We start from the raw sequence: 20879 nt of genomic DNA on the forward strand, positions 1-20879 counted from the left end.
TTCTTACAGAGAAATAAAGAGATTTCACTTCCTGTAATGGGACACCTTCTTCTATAGGAACTTATTCACTTTTAAGTCCTACAGACACTCTGTTCTGACCAGCCATTGATATGGCTGGTGCATACAGAAAGAAGACCGACTTCTCCTTAAATTATCTCAATAATTTAATTTTGTTATCAAACTAATAATTTGATTTGACTGCCTTTTGTATTAATTTTCTGATTGAGTCATTTGACCTTACTGAGCTATTGATTCAAATTTAATTATTAATGTAATGCTTACATTTTTAAGATATAATTAGCTCAATGAAAGTTTAGTACATTTGCATAATAAAAACCTTACTGAAGATACATTGTTTTCCTTATGTTTTTATATGAAGCTATCTATTCTGTCAACCTATCACGGTGTCAAAATTCTAAAGACAGGAAAAAATAGTTAAGAATATTGTAAATTACATAATTTTGCTTATTAGCTACTATCTAGTCTTGCTATATTTGCAAAAAGGAAATTTTAGCTCCATCACACATTTCCATTCATAATCAAACCATCTCTGAAAACTGGTTAAACATTTAATTTTAAAAGAGATAAAACTTCTGATATCTCTTCTATAATAATTTTAATTTCTTTCACACTGAATCTTAACAGTTTTCTTTTTCATTTAAGATTTGTAAGGAAATGGGAATGGAGGTCTATTTTTTTTTGCTTTAATCTTATCCATGCTTTTGCTATTAGTCTTGTGAAGATATGAAACAATCCAAGATCTCCAGATGAGTGAACTGAATAAGCAAAAACACCATTTAGAGACAGAAATTATTTTTTGTTTATATGAGAATAGTATTTTTTGCCATTAAGGTCAATGAATGGGAACCACAAAATCTGAAGGAGTTAATTGCATAAACTGACATGTGCCCACTATCAGATTTATTTTATATTCTATTTAGTCATTCAAAACAACAGGGACATCACTAAAAAAAAATAAATCCCAGTTGAGCAATATACTAAAAGTAGTAATATCCAAGAGGGCTGAAATCCAGACACATGCATGAGAAAGACATGAAAATATGTTATCTATAAAAGCGGAAAAGAACTTCACTTGACTTGCATGACTTTTTGTATCAAGCATGCTACAGCAGTCTTTTGATTCTAATATGAAGCTATAGTAAGGATCATTGCACTAATGCATGAGGATTTGTGATAATGTTGCAGAAATTTTACTGTCAAAACTGAACTGCAGTGTAATGACTTTTGTTATCATGGTTTCTAATAACTATTCAGCATGAATTGACCCTACATATGTTTTACTGCAATAATGTCAGTTATCCAGAAAGTAAAAAAAGGAAACAGAAATCAATAGATTCTCTTCCCCCACACTCTCAGTATAATGTTGCCTCTTGAAGATAGCAGATCATGAATATGAGAATGATTTTTTACTTAAATTTTAAAACAATTATAATTGGCATGGATATTATTTTTAAATACAAGTTATGTGAACAAAAACAATTATCAAGGTTTTGTAAGACTATGACACTTTTAATTTTAAGGACAGATTCAGGTAAATAGCTGCTTAATATATGAGATGAAGACATATCTCTATATCTGAGAATCTACTCTAACTTCATGAGAACAAATGCTCATGTCTACAGTACAACCATCAATGTATTAGCACAATACAATGGAAGTATCAAATTTTATTCATGGGACAGATGTTATAAGATTGTACAGTATAAAAAGAAGGATATGGTAAAGAATTAAGTTTGGGCTTCATGCATTAAAATATTCCTAATACTAATATGAAAGCCCTTTGAGATCTCCAGAAGAAATTTAAAAAGAACGTTAGAAACTTGAATGCTTCTAAATTAAAGCTCAAATTCTTATCCATTTTTTTTTTTTTTGATTTCAGAAGTCTAACAAAAGCATAAAATCTCCTGGAATTTGTTAAGGTGAAGAATTTGTAATATAATAATGAAGTAGAGTAAAGAAAACAAAGGCAGTAGTAGTACTATATACACACAAAAACATTTATTACCAGTGCTTCATTAATCATGGGAATTGAAGAAAGCAAAGATGTTTTCTCACTTGCAGCAAAGCTGAAACTTGCATGTGTGTTTTCTACCAGGCTACTATCTGTTATAGCATGCTAGGTTCTCCTTAAGTATCCAGAGGGAAAAGTAACATCCAGAAAATGTCAGTGGGATAGAAAATCTTCTTTCATTACACCTCATATGTGTAGTAGTATGAAGAAAATCCTTCTTATCTCCTCCAAAGAGAATGCCTTTGCATTCACCATGCAGAAGAAAGTATACTTTTTATGGGCATAGCTCCTCTATATAGGTGTATGTAATCAACACATTTTTAATGGAAAATATTATTTCTATTTTAATAGAAATATTTTGTCTTAATATTTGGGCTAGTTTGTCACTTAACAAAGTGTAGAGTTATCAAAAAGGAGATTAGATTAGTTGTCCTTGTGATTCTCAAATTAATATTGCGAATAGAATTTCTCTTCTTCATACCTATACCTCACAGAGGACTGTCAGAAATTCTAAATATTCCTATCACTAATTTCTAGCACTAGCAAGGTATATGTGTTGTAATGCTGATTATAAGCTCTCATAGAACAGAAACTTACTCATAACCATTTTCTTCATAAACAAGGTTTTAAAAAGCCAAACAAATGATTATATGGCAGTGCTGATGAAACTAGATCCTGTTGGTATTGCATTGTAATTTTGCTATATTTTACTATGTTTATTTTATTGTATACAGATTGAGAAGGAAAAAAGCAATAATATATGCCAACTCATTTGCAATTTTCTTTACTTCCAGATTACCTCATTGAGATGTATGATAATATTATCCACACTATGTCCAGAAGAGGTAAACTGCTGAGTAGGAAATCTTTCACAAATACTACCAAGAACTATTACATTCTGAGAATGTGAAAGACAAATATTCTTACACCCAAAGGAATTAAACCAGATGATAACCTAAGACAAATCTATTTTTCTTTAGTGAAGTTTATAGAAACTATGCCCTAATTCTGTATTCAGAGAAAAATGTTAAATTCCTTCTATAACCCACTCCTTCTAAGAAACATTTCAATACCCATAGCATTGTCTGTATTGTCATACTAAGAGAACACAATTGACACTCACTTGGTGAGGATAGGAGATAATTTCTTCCATTTTTTAATGTTTAATCTCTAACTTATTCTCCAAATATGGTTATCCCTAAGAATACATGACTGAAAAACAGTTTTGTTCTTGAAATATAGAGGGGTGTGTACTTAACAAGAATATTCTGGAAAGGATTTTCTTATTGATATTTATCAGGAACAAACTGAATACACTGAATTTCAAAAGAGATTTACTGACGTGTTATGTCAGAAAATGAGCAATGACTGAAGACATGGGTATAAGATATAAAAAGGATTGATAGGAGAAAAGAACTACAAATAATTTAAAGTTCACTTCTCATTCATTTCTTTATTTGAAGATTTCTACACTGCACTTTTAGAAAATGGACTAAAATGTCAGTGTATCAGGACCTGATTCCTGTACAAAAGACCACAGTTAATACACATTCTTACTAGAAATTGTTGATACGAGCATAAGATTTGTGAGTATAATGATTTCAATGCATATTAATTTTCAAAAACACAGATATGAAAGGCAAGCAAACAATAACCGAACATAACCTGGATAATATTTTTGGATTGATTATAGTTGTTTTTGATAGGATCTATTCTGAGAGCAATAGATACAAAGCAAAGAAACAAAGAAAAAAGTATTTTTTACGTGAATTTACATTACATTTCCACAAGGTTTTACAACACCTCACTTGATTTATGTTCCACAGCACTGTTAAATTCAAACAAAAAATCTTTTTAAATATAACTATTTATTCAACAGAACATTACACCTCACCACTATACCTCCATCATGGATGTTCATCAAACTAGATTTTAACTTTTTTCATTTTCATTTGACTGTTTGCTAAATTAAAGGCTTACAGTATCTGATTATAGCTGTCATAAAACTCACAGTTCCCTGAAAGAGTATTTCATGGAGAAGTTATGTGTAATGGTAAGATACTGGATACGATACTGGGTAATATATTTTTGTACAAAAATAAATATATTTCAGGTACAAAAATGGAATTATGAATTCATTAATAATGAATAATGAATACCTTACATGAAATCTCTGTAAAATTTAAAAAACAAGCAAACAAGAACAGAAATGAAAATAGAGAAAGTGTGAAATGCTCATGAAGAAAACAAGAATTCAAGTGATAGGTGATAGATTACTAGCACGTATTCTATTGCTATTAGGTAGCTGCATTGATCAAATTAATTTTAAAGAGGAGATAAATGAATTGAGTGAGTGATATTAGTACTTTACCTGCTGATAATCTCTAACGGAAGCTTCCATCCTGATTCTATTGTCATAGAGTTCTGTGAGGTCTTCTTTACTGTTTAAGTGGCAGTTCTGAGAAATTTGATATTCTTGAGCTAACCACAGATTTTCTTTAATGACTTGCTCCAGAGTGGCCTAAAGAGAAAATTAATTGATTACACTCACAGCAAAATGCCTTTCTAAAAAATAAAATTATAGGTCTTGACTCATTCACTTATAGACGGCAAGACTATGATCTCAGTGAAACCAATGGAAAAACTCCAATTGTATTTAAAGTGGTTAGGATTTTGCTGAATATGTTTTTACTAAAATCAGTGTTATTAATAAATAATTTGTTCAGAAAATCATGTTGTAAATAATTACAGTAGAAACTACCAGAAATAATACATCTTCTACCTTACTACAAAAGCCTGCTTTCTGCAAACAAATTATCTTGTCTTAATAGCCAGGGATTCCATCAAATTCTTCACCCATGTTGTACTGTTCAAATATTTCTTTTTCCAAGTTATTTGAAAAACAGTCAATGCAATAGTCATGTATTTTCTTAATGATTTTAATGTTTCCTGATCACAATTTGATTAACTTGATTTTAAAGACTAATTAAATTATCAGCTCTCATGGTTTGCCCCCAGGTGAAGCTGAAGTTGTTTGCAGTGTATGCTTCTGTAATCAGAAACATTTCCACTGCTTTTAAATCTGACCTTGACTGAATTTCCTGTGGTCATAATGCATGACCTTCCAACAGTTTCACAATTTTATATAAGCTACAAGGGCATAATCTGATTTAATTTAATTTTAAAATGATTTCTGACAAGAACATCTGCTGTAATTGTTATTATTTTTTCCCACCAAAATGCACATTAGGGGAGGGAAGCCCACCTAGACTTTTACCCATAGAGTTAGTTGAATGTTAAAATTTCAGTCTTTTGACATTTAGAATTTCTTCTAACTTCATAAATATAAAACTGGATAGCTGATTTCCACAATACAAAATATTTCTTGAAATATGTTTTAAATGTATAACTTGAATGTACCTTTTTATAACATGGGTAGTGATTACAATGCCACCCAGTAGGGAGGAGAGATGCATGAAAAAGATCAATGGGCAAGCCTAAAGCTTATTAAATTTGCATAAGTAATGCCTGTAATGCAAAAGTTATAGCCTAAAAGTTTCTCAGGTTAGAAGAGTTTGCTCATGAGTCAAGTTTATACAAGTGGACTCTTTGTCATCCCATGTGCTGTGGGTACTCTTGCTGAAAAACAGAGCTAGTGGAGCAGCTAGAGCAGTTGGAGGAGCTAGTTCAGTATGGACATCACCATGAGGTGCTACCTGCATGGAGCCTGTTTATCCATCAGGAGTGATGGCAACCCTCTGACTTGAGAATCCCAAACTGTCAGTGAGATGTTACTGCAGGAGGTGGGAAGCAACCACCTGACTTAGTAATTGCTTTACCAAAATCCAAAGAAAGGAATTGTAAATAATTTTAGTTGCATTTTTGATAGGGGAATCTGGTAATATTCCAGAGTTTACTCTGTCTACCTCCCTGATGCTCTTCGTCCCTTTGACAGAATACTGCGTAAGTCAAAATATGCATGTCTAAGGCAGAAAAAAAAAAAAAAAAAAAAAGGTTTCGAGCATAGATGTGTTTAGATTTATTTTCCCAGATCACTGATTGAAGGTTCAAGACACTCTTTATATGTGAATCCTACAAGAGCCAGACCCTGTTCCTGCTAGTCAAGCTCTGTTTGGTAGGGCAAAAGCGTATTCTTATCTCATACACTGGTGAAACAAACAATGTTTTAACCATACACTATAGCTACAATTTAGCCTGGAACCCTGGGGGGCTAAGGACCTTTGATAAAATTCAAACCTTGCTTTAGTATCTTCTCTGGCTTTAAAAAAAATTGCAGTGAAATAGTGGGCTAATAAAGTGTCAGTTCTTCTGGGGTCATGGTGCATAATGTTGAAGAAGCTTTATGTTTTTTGAGTCTGTTCCCAAGAGTGTAATTTGGTGTCTCACCTTTAAAAGACAAAACTATCCAAGGGAAACAGCAGCATGCCTGAATAGGTTCCTAGCCACCCTGTGGAGCTACTTTGAATTTGGGGAGTTCCCAAGACAGTTAGCATATTAACAATAATTTTACCTCTTTTTCCTACACAATGTCCTAATAAAGATATATCCTATTTTTATCAGTATTTATACATAATTTCTGAAAACTTTTGCTAGAAGTTTGCCATGGTTATGCAACCAAATCTGAAAATTCTTCAAGTACAGAACTGTCACTCTATACATCATTAAAATACTAAAATGTTATTAATCTTTTAAAAATCTCAAAATAATAAAGGGAAAGATATTACTCTTTGGATAGAGGTAAAACCTGTTTTTCAGGCTGATACTTTCATGAACATGAAATATTCATAAAATGACTGATTAATGACTGTTAATATGCTGATATTCAATATCTGAAAACAAGTGTTTTCATCATTAACAGTATTTTCACATAAGTAAGCAATATGGGAAAGTAAAAGAAAAACTTACTTCTGGAAGATTAACATCAACATAGCAATTTTCACCAATATATATACATGAGTACAAAAATAGAAAAGTCCTACTGTTATTTTTTGCGTAATTTAAAATGACATTTTGACAAATAATTACATATGAAAGAAAACAAAATATCACTTTCTGGATTTCTTAAGACTTAGTGGCTATGTTTGTATGGCCAGTTAAACCAGTTGTCCTGTCCCCAAAAAGTGCTTCATTGCATAGCCTATGTCAGCTGTGGAAGTTAAGGTGAAATGATTCTTTTTCTCTAATTCACTCCTCTGAAAGGAGCCCTAAGGATGAGAAGGCAAAGAGTATACATCCTTTGAATACCTGAGAGTCACTCGCTGATGTTTCTACTAAGGATTTCACAGAATGTAGACAAGAAGTCTTTAGGAGCATTCCATCTTTTTGAGAGAGAGGAATGGTCAAACTGTGACCAAACTTGGTATGCCAGAATATACATTACACGTCTTTCTCCTGTTCTAGGACATCAGGGATATGAATCTCAAAACCAGCAGTAAGATGTTTAAGTAGACAACCCTGACATTTGGTATACCTCTGCCACTCAAACTTCTGAATTTGCAGACTTCCTGCAAATAAGAATAGTGTTCCTATAAGAAACACTAAGATTCATGTGTTTGTTCTTTTTCTCTTCAGCAAAACTTGAAATCAAAGACTTCTTGTACGTCAGGTTTTGTCTACAGGTATGTTTGAGCTCTTCAGGCATTCTGGAACAGATGTCTGAAATATGGAAAACATTTTTTACATTTCTACATTCAAATGAAGTTACTTTCTTCAGTGAGAATAAATGTATAATTCTGAGGAATTTCTTGAAGACTTACATGAAATAAAACTTGAGCGTTGAAGTAGAGAAATCAAATGAAACCAGAAAATACCATAGTATAAACAAATGAAAGAAGATATTTCTGTGTGTAGTTTAGTGTATTTCTATATGTAGTTAAGGTGTGTGGAATATCCACTGATGATTATTGAATCAAATAAATAAATAAGACAAAAACAAATAAACAAAAACAAAACAAAACAAAACAAAACAAAACTGAAATCTGGGGGATTATTCAGGAGAAATATTACAAAATGCTTGCCCTGTTACTATAGTCAACAGGGATGGAATACTGGCCTAGAGTCTGTCTACCTGATTCAGCACATATATTTTTTTTTCTCTCTATGTTCTCTTACTCAACACAGAAGCTTAGACTGTCTTTCTTGAACAGCAAGAGGCTGGAACACTTTTTTTGTGTGTCTGCTGAGCACATTTGGAGTGGAGTTCCTGTCTGTCATAATACAAATTCATAATGAGACAATAAAATATGTGGGAAAAAAAAAAAAGTAAAAACATCTAAGTGCTTCCCCAGAACTTTCAAAAAAGTATTAGTACAATGACAGTTCAACTAGCCAATAGGAAAGCAGATGCAATGCCATGCAACACAATGATAAATAATCAGTCCAGTATCTCAGGACATACAGAATTTCTTGCAATAACTAAACTTTAGTCCTTTTAAGCTCCAAATAGAGACCACCACTAACCTAGTCTAACCGAGAGAGAAAAAAAAAGAGCAAGAGTGAATGTTAGAGACGAGCAAGGTATACTGCAACTTACTGTCTGAACCTAGTGTCTGCAGCACAGAGAAAATGCATTTCATGTTAGTCTTCCATCCTTTTATGTATACCAATCACTTTGTGTTGCAAGTGATCTAAGAATTATTTTACTATTCCATTTTGTGTGGCAAAAGTTCGTAAAGAATTGTAGAGACTAACCTTAGGATCAATGATTTTGTCCACATAGTGATATACCAATAAACAAGATATAAATCCCTGTAGTTTACAATCATCATTTTGAATGGTCACTCTGACAGCAGTGTTTTATTTGAAAGATAAGAACAATTGATTTTGACAATCAGATGCATCAGCACAATAAACTAATTATTAAGGGATCTATATTAATTGCTTATACAACTTAAATTTGATGTTGTGAAGAATGAAATTGTTTTCCCCAAGCAGGACTGTTTCTTTTGCAGGCATGAAGTATTCTTATTGGAGAACAACCCAGAATATGAACAGCAAAAATAAATTGCTTATCTTAAAATTACTGTGTTCACCCCTCCAACTCCAAAAAGCTTCTCCAATGGAGTTAGTTACATTTTTCCAGAAACATCTACTAGGTATATCATGTACATGTTCCTTCCCAGGACATAATGAGCATGGCATTTCCAAGCACTGCACAGTCAGCATAATACAGCTGAAAAGTCTCCCAGCTATGGAAAAGGAAGTTACTATAAACCAAGCAAGAGGTGGGATTTTTTCCCACGTCTGAGGATATATTGTTACAATAACGGTAGTTTGCAAGTTGTGTGGGTTCTGCAAGTCACAGAAACTACAACAGAAGCTACACAGAAGTTAACCGAGTAATAATTTCTGCTGCATTCACCATATTTAGGATTTTCTGTTGATGCTGTCACCAGCATTTGAAGACTGGTAATTTATGCACCAAGGATCTTGCAGCTCCTCAGTAAATCTCCAGTACTGCAACCCTTTTAAGGTACGCTGTGCAAACAGCTGAGCCCTTCTTGAACAAGCTCTAACATCAGTCAGGGCATTTACATTGTTGATATTATATACTGGGCTAACACAGATTCTGGTGGTCTCTGAGCTGAAACAGGTCTTCCACTGTATCTGCTACCAGAAAGCAAAACCAAGAAAAAACAACAACAAAAACAACCCTAATGCACATAGCTCAGAGTTACTGAAACTAAATCTTCTGAAATAAAGTATGTTTTTACATCCATAGCATGAAATTTTGCTTTATAATATTTGGTTGGTGTCTTTGAAAATGCACCCTGAAGTATACACATAGACAGAGAAGTGAGAGATTGTATTTTTGAACAATGTGTTAGAGACCATTTAGAACAAATTAATTACTCTTTAAAAAAGAGTATGGTGTAAATTTTTATTCTGACATACTGCATTTTTCTAACCTGCAAACTGAAGTAACAATAGCTACAAGTATCTTTCGTTGATAACACAGCAGTTCAAATGGCAGTTCCAACAGTTTTGAAAGAAACAAGTTTAGTTCTTATGACTCAAGTGGAGAATTAATATGGGGAATAATGCATTAAATCATTGAGGAAAAAAATAGGTGAATGGCAAGCTACTTATATTACAAATAATGAATGCTGCTAAAATAAAAATGAAAAAAATATGCTACTAAAATAACAACATTACCAAAACAGTATCAGTGAATGTAAGTTCACACCTGTCTGTTTTAACATTACAAGTATTTCAGAACAAATAGTATATAACAAATTTTGGGTCATGTATCTTCATGGCAGCCAAATCCAAAAAGTATTTTTGTTTCTTTTTCATATAGCGTCTTTTCTATGTATGGAATATTCTGAAATTCCACAAAGTAATCTTTGGCACATGAACCAAACTGCATTTACACTAAAAAAAGAGTGTGGTTGTAGAATATGCTCCAAATGCTCTAAGATAATTTAATGTTAATGCACCCAGCATCTATGATTCTATACGTGCAGAAAATCTGAAGAAAAAAAATATATGCAAAAATTGAAGTACTGGAAATATTTATGACGTATAGACAAATCTCAGATCAATGCACTAGAAAAGCAGTCATTTTCATCCCCCCCCCCCCCCCCCCCCCCCCTTTTTTTTTTTTCAAGAGCCAAAGGAAAAACATTTTCTTTTGTCTTTGGTAGTCATGAGTTCTGCCATATGGTCTTTCTGAAAACTCGGTTCAGACTCAAATGTTCCAATAATGATTCAACAGAACAGAAGAATTTTCTGCTAAATGTTCTTCCTACAGCTGTACAGATTAGCTAAATTTATTTAGTTTATGATACTTCTACTGTGAGATCTCAGCTGGGATGGGGGAGATTGGTCCTTATAGTCAGGGCCAACCTGGAGCCATTGTTAAAAATAGAGGTCACTTCTTGCACTGATTTGAGATTGAGACATGAAGAAATCAAAAAATTTACCAGTCCAAAGGCCTGAGCTCACAGGGTGGAGACCAACTGCAAGGCCAGGAAACGGTCCATACTACAAGGTGCATAGTGACACTGTTTTTACATATGTGGAAGAAAAAACAAGGTATCTAGTTTGGCTATTTCCCACAAGGGTGTTTTTCTCCAACTTGTATATAGTCTACATTATCATGACCTGCTACAGTTGACAGAACTTTGGGGACTCAAGGTGTTATTAAAACACCATATGAAAGAACCCTAAATGGCTCTGGCTAAACTGCACGGTTTTAAAATTCTTATTTTTACAGCAAGATTTGAACAGAACTTACAATTGACTATGCCTTCTTAGTCCTATTTTTATCTGAAGTCTGGAAGCCCTGATTACAGGGAAGAAACTTTTGCAATATTATTGTGGTTTAGAGACAAAAATATTTTTCCTACCAAGGATGGGAGAGTTTCGTCTAGGGCTACTTCAATTTTATGATCAGTCATGATCACAGAGGTTCAGAAGGAGAAAAGCAATTTTCAAGATCTTCAGAAAGTAACTGGATATTTTCTGTTTTCACATTGCAAAACTAGAATTTGTCAGTGCTTACACATGTTAAACATGTATAGCTCATGTACAGGCATATTTAAGGGACATGCAGGAACTGAAGAGTTCCTAGATCTTGAATCAATATGAGATCGATATATGGGAAATTCTCTTCAATGACCCCTGAGGAAAAAAAAAAAAAAAAAAAGTGAGTTCAGTGTGTTCAGAAGGACACTGAAGAATTGGTAGCTTTTAAGAAGATAAAGAAAATGAACTGATGAAGACAGATCTTCATGACAACTTGTGCCGGAATTGTGTTAGGGCTCTACTGATTTGCTGGTGCCAACTTGATATGTCACTTAAGCAAGTCACAGTTCTTTCCTTTCTTGAAATCATGGAAAGAGATTGGTATCAAAGCACTGAACTGAAAGTACAAGCATGATGACTTCAGGTAGTATGGGTCAGTGACTCCAGCACTGGTGTCAAGAATATAACTTCAGAAGGCACAGGAACAAATTAGTGAGTCCACAGAAGTGAAAAATAAAAAAGTATTAAAGCAAGCAGAACACAAGTGAAAGTTCAAAGACAAAAAAAGAAATTGAATAAATAGCACTGCTGTTGCAGAAAATGTGAGTGACAACAGACTATAAAACAAAAATGAAGAGCAAACACATCTTGCATTTGATGCTAACTGTGAAAAAGTATAACTTTAAGAGGCTTTATTAGAAGTTAATTGGAAACAATTGCTATGGTATATAATGCCAGTAAATCTGGTATTGATTGAAGAGGATCTAATTCGATCCATTGGTTGTGAATGCTAACGGAAAAAAACATCAATCATTCAAAGACCAGAAAAGATAAAAAAGCAAATTCATTAGAGAGCGATGCAGTTGTTAGCAAAATATTTCTATATCAAAACAGAAACAAACATTTTAAAATATACACTTTTACTTTAAAACTAACATTTATGTTTTATTGAGAATAATGTGGAAACAAGAAATATAAAAATACTCCTTAGAAGGGTATTATGTAGTCTAAGACTTTAACACTGAATTTAGATTTCTGGTTGCAGATTTTTTCCATACATAAAGTTTTTATTTTAAGAAAAGTAAAAGCTACATGTTTAACTAAAGTCAATCTATAAATATGATGGAATATAAGTTGACATAAGTATAAAAAAGATTTTGAAATTACATAGAATTAAGAACTTCTCCAATCCTACTTCTTCCTTTACACCTTAAGTTTACATGTTTTGTCTAAAAAGAAAAAAAATGAAAAAAAAAAGATTTTATGATTTCATTATTGGTTTCTGCATAAGATAGTTTTAGACTGTTAAACACAAACATATTTGCCTATTATTGCATCATTAACTTTTCTTCTATATCATCATAGTTTGATTGTATGTACCTGTCAATATTTGTAGAACATATTAGGAGAGAGAACTTCTCTTTCACTGCTATTCTGGAAAAGATGGGACTGCATGGGAATGTCCATTTATGTATTTCATTATGACCACTTAAACATTTATAAAGGTTCTCCATTTTCTTATATACTTAGGGATGGACAATTCTGCATCACTAGGGGAAAAGGCTAATTACTCACTTAAATACACTCTTTTTGACATTACAAAGACTAATATTTTTGCATTAATGGCACTATGCAGAGTACATGAAGCAAATAAATAATAAACCTACTTATTCAAATACTAATGCAAAACCAAATGTTCTTTCAATTGTACAGAACAAAAAATAAAGTGAGAAAGGTATCAAAAAGTAAACAGTAAAACTGAATAGAATATCTCTTACTTACATATATCTCACACACAACTATTTTATGTCTCTGAAGTGACAGAAAGTTGCAAACCAAGAGATCCATACGATAATTGTGCCAATTTTTGGTTAAATTCACTGGAAATTTAATTTTGTTGTTGTTGTTGCTTCAATAAACTAAATGTGCAAAATGTACCGGATTTTACAGCTTAATGTATTTTATTTTGGCAAACACTGTAACCAACCATAGACATATCAGCATTTAGTTCTGGCTTTTCATCCATTTACATTTCTACACAGTTAGAGGGATCACTATTCTGATTTTACAACCATAAGTTTTTGTAATTCTTTTGAAAATTAATACCCCTAACTCACTTTTGATGGCAATCAACATTGATATTTTACTCTAAAGAAATATCCTAAATGCAATTTTTTAGATTTTGCCTAATCTGCTACATACTTTGGTTCACTGACAAGTAATTTGGCTTCAGTGAACTTTGTCATAATGATAATGAACATGACTGACACCCAGTGGCCTTCTTGGCTGAGACTTTTTTTAACCACTACTGTTTTTGTCATGGCCATTTTAACATCCATGGACCTATTAGAGAGTCCAGAGGAGGGCCATGAGGATGATCAGAGGGCTGGAGCACCTCTCTTATGAAGACAGGCTGAAAGAACTGCGGTTGTTCAGCCCAGAGAAGAGAAGGCTCCAGGGAGACCTTATGGCGACCTTCCAGTACCTAAATGGGTCCTACAGGAAAGATGGAGAAGGACTCTTTGTCAGGTAGGGTAGATTTAGATTAAATATTAGAAGAAATTCTTAACTATGAGGGTGATGAGAACCTGGTGAGGGTGATGAGAACCTGGAACAGGTTGCCCAGAGAAGCTGTGGATGCCCCATCCCTGAAAGTGTCCAAGACCAGGTTGGATGGGGCTTTGGGCAACCTGGGAGGTGCCCCTGCCCATGGCAGGTGGGGTTGGAACTATGTGATCTTTAAGAGTCAACTCAAACCATTATATGATCCATTCTAAAGGTAGAGTTTCTGGATTTTTATTTATGAAATTCCTATTGGACTTCCCATATAGATATATAGTTTGATCCTAATCCTTGTTTCTCATCCAATTCTGAAATCCAGTAACTGATGATGGAGAAGTGCTGACCTATTTACTTTGATTGTTTTTATAGGCAATACTGAGATAATTAGGAAGATTAGATTTAAATCTGCTTCCTGAAGCACTTACTAAAATATTTATACTGAATAAGCTTCCTGAAAAGATTCTATTTTTCATTTTTTTTCCAATGAAGAAAACATTATTTTCACTTCAAGAGTGAGCAGAAAAGAATTCTGATCTCCTTATCTGATGTTTTCCAGATTTTTATGTAACAGAGAATGCATCTCCACTTCTGTCTATTCCAATTAGAATAAACCTTTCTAAAATTTCAAAAAAAAAGTAGTCTAGAAATTTTTCACTGAACAAAACAAAACATTTAATGAAAAAACGAACACAATCTAATTTATTTTCTTAATGGACACTTTTCAAAGTAATTAGGTTTTGTATCAACATTGTCACCTTCGTCGGTAAAAACTTCAGAAGTATCCTGTACTTTTTAAATTATTATTATTAAGGAAGTTAGATTTTAAACATAAAATATAACTGTAATGTAATAGAATACCAAAACCTCAGTGATTCAGTTAGAACAGGTCTGCATTCTAGATAAAATAGATCAATAAGAACACAGTTCAGCTCTGTATCAATGCAATATTGTGGTTGTCAGTACAATTATACTTGTGGCTCAGGTTCTCTCTATCATATTAAAATCTTGCTGACTGAAAACTTGAGATACCACCTTATTCTCATTACCCTGTGCTACAGAGAGTCCTTGGCAGAAGTTCTTTGTTTATGAAACCCTTTATCCCCTGAGACTAAGAGTTTTCCTTTCATCTGTCCTCCTTATGGTGAAATCTGAGATCTGTCTTTTCATGGATACCTTCACTGTCTAAAACATACAGATGGGCCCAACCTATAAAAAAAAAACAGAAATTAGGCAGTACACACAGATCAATCACATAAAGGCAGTAACAAATGTAGAGTGCCTTTAGATAGGCCTATGTTTTATTTAATGAACACATTTGTCCAAGAAACAAGACATGAGATGGCTAGGAATCCAAAAGAGTTGAATCCAACATGTTCTGAGTGAAGTTGCTATAGGCTGTAGGTCCTGCCTGCCTTTAAGGCCAGTGTGAAGGGGTTAATTTATAGAAACAAACCAAGGATACAGAAAAGGAGCACAATGCAAAGAAACACCAATGCCCTAAAATGTAGTTGCATACACATATTGCCAACCATATAGTGCAATGCTAACAAAAGCTGTTGAGGATTTCCCCACTTGATAACATCAGATTTAAGGTAGAACATAGCCAAGCTTCAAGACAAGAAATCTTCCAAACACTTATGTCATTGGCTACTGCATGTAAAGATGATATTTACTGGAGAAAAAATGATACAAGAAATTCTAACATCAGAGAACAACTGCTACTACCAAGAAGATTTTAACAATTTCTGCTGGATGTTCACTGTTTAGTATAGGTAACCATATAAATGAAGCCTCAGAAAAGCCAAACTTCAAATGGTATCATAAAATCTAATGCAGTAATTCTGTAAAATGAAAATATAATAATAGTTTATGTAAATCACAATATTTCATACAAACTATTTACATGAGAATGTTAAAGAATTAATAGTGAGCCTTCTTTATTAAACACTCATTTTAAAAATATGGCAACTTTCAGAAAAGAAATACGTACATAATAGTAAAGGTAAATTCAATGCAACTTTTCAAATCAGAATAACATTTTATATTAACTGTTATAAACAATCAAGGACAACTGTGGCAAATATTTTAAATTGAATATAGCTATTTTCCCTCATTAGAATTTCACAAAATCCAGCCAACTCAATAGATGTGTGAAATCTGACATTTTCTGTATAAAAGAGGAAACATGGATATTGTATGTTCTAAGCTGAACAGTCTGTTTTTATTCATGTACTTACTTTCACAAATAACAGTTCAGGAATTATTTATATAATGAAAAATATTTAATATTATCCCTATAAACAATAGATATAATAATTTTATTTACATATTTACAATGTATAATATAAACTATTTATATAATATATAGCTTGTCCTAACTAATTGTCATTTGACTAGTTAGAAGTAATAAGGATATAACATCAACATCAAACTGTTTTTTCTGCTACCCAAGTCCCTGTTTTTCGCAGTTGTTTTGTTTTCTAGCACTGCTCATTCATTTCAGAATTGTCATTTTCCACAATAATGGTACAGTAGTTGTACTTGTTCTACATAAGGACAGTAATCCAGTCTAGTTGGCTCATTCTTGTAGTTTTAAATGTAGTTAACACAACAGAGGTCACAGGCATGGCCACTGAAAAAGAAACTATATTCTTTTATTTTGGATAAGCCATAATTGTGTTTTATGAATATCAACCTAAAAGCATAAACCAGTATGTTCTATAAGTAACCTCAGAATCAAAACTACCAGTATAAAACAAGGGAAGCTATCAGCAAATAAAGCTTTTTGAGAAATACCCTCCAAATATACTTTTACCTTTGTCTATGTACGGATGCGCAGTCCCTTATAGCTAAAGATTTCTCCATCAACATCATGACAGCATGGTCAGCACATAAATAAACTAAGCAAAGGGAGCTACACACAATGTCATTTCCTCCTCAACTACCAAATACCCCCCCACCAAAATAAATAAATAAATAAAAATAAAAGATTGATCAGGATAGGAAAAGAAGGGATTTAAGGACGAGAATAATTTATATGTGGATTACAAAACCTGAAGAATTTCAGTGATCAGAAAGTAGTATCTTTTTCTATCTTTGAGTGATTCTTGTATTTGTAATGTGAATGCTCCAAGCAGTAAGTCCCCATATCCACAATCATCACAGAAGCAGTAGCTGAGTTCTTGAAGCAAACAGAATCACTCTATCACATGCTGCATTAGCTTTGAGTCTTCCTCAGTATTACTGCAGTGGTTGATGAGAATATAGATAAAGCTTCAGAAGACATTAAGAATAGAGGCGTTTTTCAGCAAAGCACTGTTACAGCTTCAGCTCTGATGAGTGCACTCCATTGACAGCAAAAGGCTGCATTTGGGTTTCACAAGACACCTTGACATATTTTGTATTCAGTGTATACATTCATGCAGAGATGGCTATCTCCACATCAGGAATTAATATGAACCATTTTGCACACTGCTTTAAGAGTTTAGTGTTCCTACTACAAAAAGAATTCTCTAGAAGTCAAAGTGGAAAACACACTTAGCTCTACGGGTCTGATCTATGGAAAAGCAAACAGAAATTCTGACTCTGTGACTTAACTGAAAGTCAGGAACCACTACAAGAAAACATGGAGGACAGAAAGACCCTATCTGTAAGAATGTCACCAAGAGACAGAAGAACAGAAGAGTCACACAGGTCTGAATTTTTCATTCATTCATTCTTATAAGGGACATGTTACATATGGTTCTACCTCAGGAAGGGCTAGACTTTGCTGATTTTGGAAACACTGTTTATTTTATCTATTGAGGACAAAGATTTTACTGAAGCATTTTCTAGTACTATAATAAAAATGAGAATAGGCATTCACACTGTATCTAACTATGAATGCCTTTATCTGCGGGTTCAAGCTCAAGATAGACACATTAGTCTCAGTTTCTCCAGATATCAAAATATAAAGCTTTTCCTACACCCCTCAGTCAGGGTAGCTGAAATAATCTCTGTCTCACAGAGGATCAGCACCACAACAAGACCTGCTTCTTTGTCCTATTTACAAATCCAATAATTTTCACCAGTGTGCTGACCCATCTGGTTGCTCCTCTTGTACATAAGGTGCTCATGTTCTCCCCTCTGGACAGAAGGCTGATAATCAAAATACCAAATTGTCCAATACTAGGGTGCAGTTATTTCAAATTCTGGTTTAAATGGTGAACTTTCAAAACCTCATGGTTGAAACAGGATATGGTACCACATAATACCACTAAGGAGTCAACATTTGGTAACCATGACAAGTGAGGACATCAGGGAAGAAAAATGTGAGAGAAAGGGAATCTGATGCTAGATCCTTTTAAAATATATTCTTAGTGCTAACTCATGTTTGTTACCAAGTCTGTGCTGGTGGTAGACAGCCTTCTGGGCCAAAGAGAGATTTTCCTCAAGCCATGCAGCAACCTGAATAACAAGACTCTTGAGGACAAGTTTTGTCATTCTGACTACTTTCCTCTACGAATGTAGGATTTAAAAGAAAAAGAGATAGGGTACCTGCCTGCTGTGTGATTCTCATCTAGATCCTCAACAACAGGTGTAAGTTGTTTAAAAGTATCTGATCTTTATAAATTACAAGAAAGCATAATGCTATTTTCAGAAAGTCAGGTGTGAGTCCCAAAGTATGTAAACAGAACACTAAAAGTGCATTTAAAGCAAGGAATTCAGTGGGTATTGTTGAAGTAAACAGGAGACTTATACGCAAACTGATATCATAGAAGAAACTCTGGCAATCAGAGATTGCAGTACTCTTTCATTGCCTGCACTGTTGCAACAGAAATGGCAACAAGCCACTCCATCCTACACTCCTGTGAAAGCATGAAAAGCTAGGGCATGAAATTAAAATTCCGGCTTCTGTCTTCAGAGAACACTGTATTTTTTATATTCTGAACTGTTACAATCTCTAACACTAATATCTGAAATACAGTGTATTTGGTGACATACTTAAAATAATAAGACAGCACAGATTGTACAAACAGCCAAAGAAAGATGCTAAAAAATCTAAAGGATGAACTAAATTTTTTAAGACTACTGTCTGCAGACAGCACTTTTAGACTCATGGGTTACCATGTGTTTATCATTTCTACTATATGCTATAAGTATGCAAATGCATAAGAAAAATGTGTCATAGTTGATATTCATATCATATCAAAACAACGATAAGACAAAAAAATTGATAATAAAATTATAACCTAACTATTTGTTCATTGTTTTCAGTACAACTGAAACAGGAGCTGTTTAATGACTTATTCCTCACATGCCATTCAAAGCCTACTAATTTATTCTGGTGCTGTCTGCATTACCTAATGAAGATGATACACTCAGCTTCTTTATCTTCAAATTCTTTCCTGCTGCTATGTAATATTTTAATTTAAGCATTCAAAATACACCCATTGTTTTTGCTCTACAAATCAGTGCATTTCAGTTCATTTTATATATATCAATTTCAGGGAAAGGACAGCAGTTATTTGGAATTCACAGAGTATACTGTCTTTGAAAATTCATATACTTGGGGGAACATTATATGTCTGGAACTTGATACATAGCATTACTTATCATGGTGTCACATAAAAATCCCCGTATGTTTTTTGTCCCCAGTTCTTTTCCAGTAACACCTGAGTAAAATAGCTACATTTGAGGGAAAGGGAGCAGGAGTGAGTAGGAATGTCTAAAAACCATATACACATAGAACAGGCAAAAAATATCTTTACATCCCAAAACTCCTTCTGCTTTTGAAGGACCAACTATCATCTTCCAGATGGTAGAGTAGCACTTTCTGGAATAGTACATAGAGGAGCGTGTTACTTTTCTTTTTGCAACAGTCACACAACTCCACTGACAGGTATAGAACCTACCCCACAAGACTGAACTTCTCAGGTTAGAGAAGTGACATGAAATTGTCCTGTGTATCTGCAAGGTTTTAGAAACTGCCACAGTTCCTGATCTGTTTGCACAATACTTAACTGTCCTTTCACTAGCAACAAATCATTCAGAGAGAGATGCAAATAATTCTGATCAATTCCAGCAGGACTTTATAATCTTTTTAAAACTTAAAACTGCTCTTGGTATATGATGAGACGCAAAGAAAAATACAACTGTGAAGATGAAGTTCAGTTCTTATTTTAGCATGTATTTCATGAGATCATGAGAATTTCTCACCTTTATGGACTACTGTAAAGGAACAGCATAGCAGAGGATGTCTGTGCAATGAAAGAGAAAAGATGGATTTATCTACATTTTTTTTCCAGTTATTACCACAACATTTTGCTGCATTACCAATAAATGGAAGATTTCAGTGTTAAGAGCTTTCTCCGCAACAAGTAGGTATTATTTTTCTCTTTTTCAAACAGGAATCAAATCACAATCAAATAATTTTTTATACATTATGTACAGTTGAGAACACAACTTGCAGAACTTAATAAGCCCAGACTGAAAGAGGGTGTATACTGATATGGATGACAGCAACGAAACTGGATCTAAGCATTTAATCTACACCGAATTTTAGGTGAGACACAACTTGACATTTCCTTTCACCTGTGAGCAGGTCCAACATGACATATTATGTATTGCACCATTTCTTCCTGAAAGAAGTCTCAGGTATTAGTAAATTGAGACCTGCGAATCTCTGCATGATTTAGAGCTGAACACTTATGTCACAGATAACTAAAAAAGCTAATTCAACCAAAGCAGAATACTGTCTTGCTTTTTTTATTATTATTTTTTTAATTTTTTAGTTCATACCTCATGAGGATTGGCC

At 33.5% G+C, this 20879-nt stretch overlaps 1 protein-coding gene across 1 annotated transcript in view; it reads right to left on the reverse strand.

Annotated features, from left to right (window-relative positions):
• CCDC178 (coiled-coil domain containing 178) overlaps positions 1 to 20879 on the reverse strand; it is a 180581-nt gene that overhangs the window by 53591 nt on the left and 106111 nt on the right. Inside the window, 1 exon segment of the mRNA XM_040550306.1 lies at positions 4404 to 4553. Within this exon segment, the coding sequence (XP_040406240.1) occupies positions 4404 to 4553 (150 nt within the window).

Source organism: Cygnus olor, chromosome 2, assembly GCF_009769625.2.
Source record: "Cygnus olor isolate bCygOlo1 chromosome 2, bCygOlo1.pri.v2, whole genome shotgun sequence".
Classification (NCBI taxonomy): Eukaryota; Metazoa; Chordata; class Aves; order Anseriformes; family Anatidae; genus Cygnus; species Cygnus olor.